The 8,821-nt window shown below is 42.7% G+C and overlaps 2 protein-coding genes across 2 annotated transcripts; one reads left to right on the top strand and one right to left on the bottom strand.

Annotated features, from left to right (window-relative positions):
• Nucleotides 1–430: 430 nt before the first annotated feature.
• On the top strand, nucleotides 431–2,133 carry LOC6045661 (4-coumarate--CoA ligase 1). The gene is made up of 2 exons (XM_001862947.2): nucleotides 431–978; nucleotides 1,036–2,133. Exons 1-2 carry the CDS (start codon nucleotides 443–445, stop codon nucleotides 2,114–2,116), a joined length of 1,617 nt encoding a protein of 538 aa, XP_001862982.2. The 5' UTR covers nucleotides 431–442; the 3' UTR covers nucleotides 2,117–2,133.
• LOC6045662 (4-coumarate--CoA ligase 1) lies at nucleotides 2,117–8,119 on the bottom strand. Its single transcript, XM_038257512.1, has 2 exons — nucleotides 7,573–8,119; nucleotides 2,117–3,243 (listed from the first exon to the last, which is right to left on the bottom strand). The coding sequence occupies exons 1-2, from the start codon at nucleotides 8,106–8,108 to the stop codon at nucleotides 2,172–2,174; spliced, it is 1,608 nt and encodes a 535-aa protein (XP_038113440.1). The 5' UTR covers nucleotides 8,109–8,119; the 3' UTR covers nucleotides 2,117–2,171.
• Nucleotides 8,120–8,821: the final 702 nt, after the last annotated feature.

The following is an 8,821-nucleotide window of genomic DNA, read 5'->3' as shown; positions in this document are numbered from 1 at the left end:
AAGTTGGTCTTGTGTGATGCAAACAACTACGACTTGACCATGAAGGTAGTTGAGTTATCGGTGAAGATCAAACCGATGATTTATGTGTTTGAGAGTGATATGGAGAACGTAAACAAATAGGTTTTCAAAAATATCACAAAACCAAAAGCAACAGTTTGTCACTATGAAGTAGCTTAAAATTGTATCCGTTTCCTCATAAAGTTTGGACTTTGGTTTAGTACTTTGCAGTATCATTACTACAAACCAAACACTTTTAGTTTAACAAGCTCCTAGCATCTACAGTTCAAATAAAAACTAAGAATCATCACGTTGACACACTTCAAAAGTACTCAAAAGCTTTAAAAACACTAAAGACGATCCACTTATCTTTGGCCATAATATAAATGCGTTATCAACTTGTTGTTTCCATTCATTCATAAATAGTGTTTCACCTAGTTCAAATATGGGCTCAACGTACGACCGCGAAACCAAAGTATGGAGTGGTCCACATCAACCACCGATCCTGAACCCGGAAGCAAGCTTCGGCCAGACGCTGTTCGCCATGATGGGCCTCAACCCGGACAGGGTGATCCAGATCGACGTTGACACGGGAAGGTCGATGACCTGCGGTGAGATGCGGCTGCGGGCGATCCGTGCAGCGCAGAATCTGACGGCGTTAGGACTTGTCCAAGGTGACATGGTCTCGATGGCTTGTGCCAACAGTGAGAATCTGGTGCCGATGGTTCTGGGACTGCTCATCAACGGGATGCCCTTCAACTCGTTGTCTCCGGAGTTTGGGCTGGATGATTTAGCTCACATGATGAAGATAACTCAGCCCAAGATGGTGTTTTGTGATGTGAGTAACTACGAGTTGACAATGAGGGCGGTTGATTTGGTGGTGAAAAACAAACCGTTGGTGTACGTGTTCGAGTGTGAATCGAAGAATGTTAACAAGGCTGAAGAACTGCTGAAGGAAACGGGTCGCGAACAGATGTTCACGTAAGTTGTATGCTCTTTCAAGTTTGTTTAAAGAAGATAACGATTATAAAATTTCAGTCCGCCTTATCTCGGAGACTCGCGGAAGCAACTTGGAGTAGTGATATGTTCGTCTGGAACAACAGGCTTCCCTAAAGGAGTGTGCGTCTCCCACGCTCAACTTATCTCAATCGCCGGAGGAATGTTTGCAACAGTCAAGTTCAATTATTACCTGAACTTCAGTTACTTGTTTTGGGTGTCAGGATTTTACACTATGATCATGTCGCTACTGAATTGCACCACAAGGCTAATCACAAGAAGTCCTTTCAGTGCCGATTTGTGCTTTGATTTGCTGGAGAAGTTTCCAGTGGACTACATTTTCACACCACCGTCGTACGCAAATATACTGTTGATTCATCCTCGACTGAAGACTGTCAATTTCTCAAGCATCAAACTGTGGGCCTTTAGTGGAAGCTTCCTACCAGCAAAGATTCGAGACTCCATCGCTGCTCTTCTACCGAATGGAAGAACCATGAATGGATATGGCAACACTGAAATTGGAGGATTTGCCACAGACATTACGAGGCAGAAACCATTGTCAGTTGGGGCATTGATGGCGAATGTCAAAGCTAAAATCGTTGACGACAATGGTAATGATCTTTGTAATGGAGAGCAAGGTGAGGTGTTGGTAAAATTCAGTGAAGTCTTCTCCGGTTATTACAACAACCGAGAAGCCAGCGTTGAATGCGTTGACGCTGAAGGCTGGTTCAGAACGGGAGATATTGCATATTTCGACGAAGAAGGATTCCTGTTTTTGGTGGACCGCAAAAAAGATTTACTAACGTATCAAAACTATCAGATTGCTCCGGCAGAAATGGAGGCACTAATCGGAAAGATTGATGGAGTTAAAGACGTTGCAGTGGTTGGATTACTGGATGAAGATGGAGTGTCTGATTTGACAACGGCCGCAATTGTTAAGACTAGTGAAAGTACCCTTACTAAGGAAAAAGTATTAGAAATCGTGCATGGTATAGTGGCGGACTACAAAAAGTTGAGGGGAGGTGTTCACTTCGTGCCGGAAATCCCTCTTTCTTCAGCTGGAAAACCACTGCGAAGAAAGATTAGAGAAAATTTAATGCAACAAATAAAACCACCGTTTTAAAACTAATATTTGTGTAAAATTTATTTGGTGCTTGCGATATCGAATCAACTGGTGATTACATTTTCAATCGCTCTATTAATTCGTTTCTCAGCTTCCTCCTCAGTGGTTTGCCAGTTGAAGTAAGTGGAATTTCCGACACGAAGTAAACACCTCCCCTCAGCTTTTTATAGTCCGCCACTGTTCCGTGTACAAATTCCAACAATTTTTCCTCAGTGAGGTTACTTCCGTCGGCCTTAACTACAGCCGCTGTAACCTTATCGGACGATTCATCTTCATCTGGCAGCCCAACCACACACACCTGAGCGACCCCATCGATCTTACCGATAAGGTCCTCCAAATCTGCTGGAGCAATCTGATAGTTACGATATTTAAGCAGATCCTTCTTACGATCAACCAAGAATAGGAATCCCTCCTCGTCAAAGTATGCAATATCTCCCGTCCGGAACCAACCATCAGCGTCTACGCTTTCGGCACTAGCTTTCGAGTTATTGTAATATCCGGAGAAGTCTTCGCAGAACTTCACCAGCAGCTCGCCCTGTTCACCATTGTTAAGTACTTCACCATCATCATCAACGACTTTTGCTTTAATATTAGTCTGCAATATTCCCACTGATTGCGGTTTCTGCTTCATGATGTCGCCTGCAAATCCTCCAATTTCCGAATTTCCGTAATAGTTCATCGTCACTCCATTCGGTAATTTAGCAGCAATGGCGTCTCGAACCTTAGGAGACAAGAAACTACCTCCAAAGACCCACGCCTTTATGTGTGTCCAATTTACGCTCTTTAGTCGAGGGTGCACAATCAGCATGTTTGCGTATGAAGGTGGCGTGTATATAAAGTCCACCGGGTACTTTTCCAACAGGTCAAAGCACAAATCTGCATCAAATGGACTTCTTGTGACTAACCTCGTACTACAGACAAGTAGACTCGTTAGCATGGTAAATAATCCAGATGACCAGTATATGGGACTAAAGTTCAACATGTACTCAAACTTGATCGCTAACAAAGTTGCAGTAATTGCAATAAGTTGAGCATGGTTAAGGCACACTCCTTTGGGAAAGCCTGTTGTCCCTGATGAGCAAATCACAACTCCAAGCTGTTTCCGTGAGTCTCCGAGATAAGGTGGTCTGAAAGTTTACAAACTGTTATTCTCACAAATATTAATCTTCTCATTGAAAAGTGCCGGCGACAAAATTGGGCGAAAAGTTCACCGCCCGGAGATCGCGAGTTGGCGCGAGCGAATGAACACCGCGAAAAAAGATTCGGGGGTACATTGGGGTTAAATGATCATTTCGTCATTCGGTTTAATGAAAAAATAATTATTTTTTCGTAAATATCGCTACTTTGATGCGATGTAATTCATTTTTACAGTAAATTAGGCATTGTTACATCAAATTTGACCTTTCAAACGCACTAGAATGGCCAAATTTTAAAACATCAATGTTTGCCAATTTGACCGTTTTACCCCCAATTCCCCTTGTAGAACAAAAGAAAAGTTCATCCGCGGTCTGTCAGCAGCGCGCTGTTTTGTTTGCTGGATCAACATTTGGAAATGTCGAACGTTGAAGGAAATCGCTCAAAAAATGGAAATTAATCGATTTCAAATGTTATGGCCGCAAATGAAAGGTAAGGGTGGCTAATTTTTGATTCCGATCTGTAAAACTAGTTCTGGCGAGGGTTCTGGGCACTGCGGCAATCGATTTTACCGGCGGGTTGCTTCCGGTTGCATTTGATTTGAGGAGAAGGTTTTTCAATCCACCAGGGGCTTATTCGGGGGGCAACAGTTTCGGTAATCCGGAACTTCCGGTAAGTTTCATATTTGCAGTGTTTAGCATGAAAAACAAACTTAGACCAATCTTTCAAGTGTGCGCTCTTTTTGAGGAGGGGGCGCATCCGAAGAAGAGCGCAACTCGGGGGAGCGTTATTTCGGGGTTTGAGCGCAAATCGAAGGAGCGTTATTGCGGGGTTTTGGCGTAAAATGGGATTTTCTTTTTTAATTTTATTTACAATTAAACGAAATATTTATATAAGGGGTCATCCACAAAACACTGATAATGGGCCATCCTCAAATCTGGGTGTCCAAGAACTCCCGGATGTCATGGCCTAGATAGCTACCTGATCAACGGAGGTCTATATGGGTGAATTAACCATCGGTATAGCTTCAGATAGCTTTAGTGAACCACGATGGATACCCTTCGCCATGTTGGATTATTATGGGTCCTCCAGGAACTCCCGGGAGTTATGACCTGATGATTTACCTGACTTCCGAGAGTTCCTGGGAAACCCATAACAATCAAGCATGGTGCAAAGTGTCTATCATGGTCCACTGAAGCTTCTTGAAGCGATACCGATGGTTGATATACCCATATAGTTTCGCGTTGATCAGGTAGATCATCAGGTCATCACTTTCTAGAATTCTTGGATGATCGATAACAACGTACCCCAGAGTATCTATCGTTGTTCACTGAAGCTACCTGAAGCCACACCGATGATCAATTCACCCATATAGACAATAGGGTCCTAATACCCCGAGTCAATTGTTATGTTCAACGGTAAAAAAAAGATTAAAACCAATTTTTGATCATTTTTTTTTCATTTAAATGCAAAAAATAGGACAGGACAACATTTTTTTGATGAATCAACTAAGGTCCACTTAGAACGAGCTGTGATTTTTTTTAAATTGATTTAAAATCGATTTTAAATCCTTCTCGGTCGTACAAAGTGTCATTGTACTCAGAAAAATAAGCTTTATCGTTGTGAACAATAATATCACAAATGTAAGCTTCACCTTTGGGCCCAATTGAAACAACACTAGCGTGCACAGGGTGGGGCAACATGGGGCAACTGCTCCACCATCCTCAGAAATTTGTTCTACATTTGGTCAGGGGGTGTCCACAAATGACGTATTTTTCAAAACTTCCATATTATTGCCCCACCTTCCTCAAAGAGCTGGGCACGCTAGTGTGAAACATATCAAACGAAATATTTGAAACCAAACCTGCACAACAACAAACAAACAGAAAAATGAGGCGCTAATTTGGATTCAACAAAGTATTTAATTCCTTTCGTTATTGCAAATCGACTTTTGATTGCATTTTCAGATTTGTATGAAACCTTGTCCACTGATGTTTTTTTATGACCAAAATAGTTATTGTGCACTATTGCCTCTTATTCTTCATACAAAATGGTGTCTGTCTATACACAAGTGCTGTGAATGTTTTCGCACATCTGTATCTCGTCGCTTGTGTGCTATCTTGTGACACGTCCTATCTTTTTACAGCAGACGTGTCACAAGATAGCACACAAGCGACGATCTTGAGATAAGATTTTCTGAATACCAACCATTGGCAAAGTTTTAAGTTATGACCAGGATTGAATTAAAAACTTTTTTTAGTCTAAAAAAGATTATAGTTACAATGGTTAATACACCCACACCCAGAACTGGGCATCGGCATACGAGAGGATAAAGAGCACGATTCGGTAGTAAAATGCTACTGTATGCGGACGGAGAGGATAAATCCCGAAATTGCCGTGAGTACTTTACTCATGGGTTCATTTTCCAAAAAAGTTCATCTATCAAAAAAAAGTACCGGTACCGAGATTCGAACCCAAGACCTTCGGCTTATTGAACCGTGCCTTTGCCGTATAGGCCACCATGGTTCGGTGACTAAGTGGTGGTCATTTGTCCATATAAGCCACTCAATTGGATGAACTCGTCAATGAACGAATGAACTCGCGAGAGGTCTTTACTCACGCAAAATAGTACTTTCCTCACGTTTATTTTCGGGAGTTCTTTAACTTTGGGTGCATATAGACCCCCTTTGATTAGGTAGATCATCAGCATGGCTTTCTACCTAAGGTACTCGCGAGTGTGTAGTAGTGCGGTTGTCAAAATCGTTATCTCTGACTCTCTCACTCCACTGCCACTGACATTGTTTATGTTTTGCTTTTCCTGGCACGGTCCATTGTTCGTTTGTTATTGTTTTGGTTTTAGTGGCACGGAGTCATGTACTCACACTAATGCAAAGCAAGATCGTGAGTACCTATGATATACAGCCTTGGATCATCAGGTCATAACTCCCGGGAGTTCCTGGAGGACCCATAATAATCCAACATGGTTCTTAGAAGACTTATAACAATCCAACGTACCCCAGTGTCTCCATCGTTGTTCACTGAAGCTACACTCAAACCCCGATGGTTTGACACAAACTGTTGTCAGACGAACGGGGTCACTTTTTAGTTTGACACCCCTTTTACACGGAGTTCACGCACACTACCAAACGTGTGTTTTGATAGTGTGCGTGAGCACCGTGTAAAAAGTGACAGTTCGTCACTTTTTAGTTTGACTTTGACCAACCAACGGGGTACAAACTAAAAAAGTGTCCAACGAAAAAGTGACCAACCATCGGGGTTTGAGTGTATACCGATGGTTAATTCACCCATAAAGATCTCCGTCGAGACCTCCGTTGATCAGGTAGCTTTCTAGGCCATGACATCCGGGAGTTCTTAGATACCCAGATTTGAGGATGGCCCATTATCAGTGTTTTGTGGATGACCCCTTATATAAATGTTTCGTTTAATTGTAAATAAAATTAAAAAAGAAAATCTCATTTTCCGCCAAAACCCTGCAATAACGCTCCTTCGGTTTGCGCTCAAACCCCGAAATAACGCTCCCCCGAGTTGCGCTCTTCTTCGGTTTGCGCCCCCTCCTCAAAAAGAGCGCACATTTGAAAGATTGGTCTAAGTTTGTTTTTCATGCTAAACACTGCAAATATGAAACTTACCGGAAGTTCCGGATGACCGAAACTGTTGCCCCCGAATAAGCCCCAGGTGGATTGAAAAACCTTCTCCTCAAATCAAATGCAACCGGAAGCAACCCGCCGGTAAAATCGATTGCCGCAGTGCCCAGAACCCTCGCCAGAACTAGTTTTACAGATCGGAATCAAAAATTAGCCACCCTTACCTTTCATTTGCGGCCATAACATTTGAAATCGATTAATTTCCATTTTTTGAGCGATTTCCTTCAACGTTCGACATTTCCAAATGTTGATCCAGCAAACAAAACAGCGCGCTGCTGACAGACCGCGGATGAACTTTTCTTTGGTCTACAAGGGGAATTGGGGGTAAAACGGTCAAATTGGCAAACATTGATGTTTTAAAATTTGGCCATTCTAGTGCGTTTGAAAGGTCAAATTTGATGTAACAATGCCTAATTTACTGTAAAAATGAATTACATCGCATCAAAGTAGCGATATTTACGAAAAAATAATTATTTTTTCATTAAACCGAATGACGAAATGATCACTTAACCCCAATGCACCCCCGAATCTTTTTTCGTGGTGTTCATTCGCTCGCGCCAACTCGCGATCTCCGGGCGGTGAACTTTTCGCCCAATTTTGTCGCCGGCATCTTTCAATGAGAAGATTAATACCTTGCCAAAACGAGTGATTACTTACAAAAACATCAGTTCACGCCCCGTTTCCTTGAGCAGATCTTCAGCCTTGTTTACGTTTTCCATATCACTCTCAAACACACAAATCATTGGTTTGATCTTCACCGATAACTCAACCGCCTTCATGGTCAACTCGTAGTTGTCCGCATCACAAAACACCAACTTGGGCTGGGTAATCTCCATCATGTGAGCCATATCATCCAACCCGTACCCCGGAGCCAACGGATTAAACGGCATCCCGTTGATGAGCAGTCCCAGAACCATCGGCACCAGATTCTCACTGTTGGCACAAGCCATCGAGACCATGTCACCTTGGCCAAGTCCCAACGCCGTCAGATTCTGCGCGGCACGGATTGCCCGCAGTCGCATTTCACCGCAGGTCATCGACCTTCCCGTGTCAACGTCGATCTGGATCACCCTGTCCGGGTTGAGGCCCATCATGGCGAACAACGTCTGGCCGAAGCTTGCTTCCGGGTTCAGGATCGGAGGTTGATGTGGACCACTCCATACTTTGGTTTCTCGATCGTACGTTGAGTTCATGTTTGAACACTGCGCTGTATGACTTGTGAATAAATGTAATCTAGAGCTGGGCTGCTCATTTATACTTGATTTTTTTTTTTATGGGAGATGATAAGATCTTGTAAGTAGGTATGGTTCCAGATAAAAGTGTTTACAAGCGTGTTTCCAATTTCAAACCAATCAAAGGGTATCACCATGATAATGCTAGTTTCACGAGTCAGTTTAGTTGATAAGCAAAACTGACAAACCATTCATAAAAGTGATCAAAAAATCTAATTGTTCGTTCGTCCGAAATCGACGACCTTTGGAATGTGAGTCCAACTGCCGTTCAACGACACTACCGAAGCAGGTTGAAACTTTTTCCAAGAAGCAGGCTACTACACTTGGTCTGACCTAACCTCTAGGATAGGCTGGGACCAACATTTACTTCCCAATCAAACGCCAAGTTGAAAAAAGGCCCAAAAAAGTACCAAACGTGTTTCCGCGCAGAACATTATTTTTTATGCATCAAAGGTTCCTTTTCGGTACCAAAACTATAATCCGATGAAAAATCGTACTGCACAGACCAGCAGCCGGAGTACAGGCCACCGGAAGATCCGGATTTTTGGAATTTCAAGAGCGAGTCCACGAGCAAAGCATGCCAATCTCATATCGACCTCACCAATCTGCCTGAAATTTTCAGGAGTTGTTTGGACATATATAACTGACATCTTATCCAAATATGAGCACTCTAG

The sequence above is a fragment of the Culex quinquefasciatus genome, chromosome 2 (assembly GCF_015732765.1).
Source record: "Culex quinquefasciatus strain JHB chromosome 2, VPISU_Cqui_1.0_pri_paternal, whole genome shotgun sequence".
Classification (NCBI taxonomy): Eukaryota; Metazoa; Arthropoda; class Insecta; order Diptera; family Culicidae; genus Culex; species Culex quinquefasciatus.
Note: the sequence above shows the minus strand (reverse complement) of the source record. Positions and strands in the feature narration are given on the sequence as shown.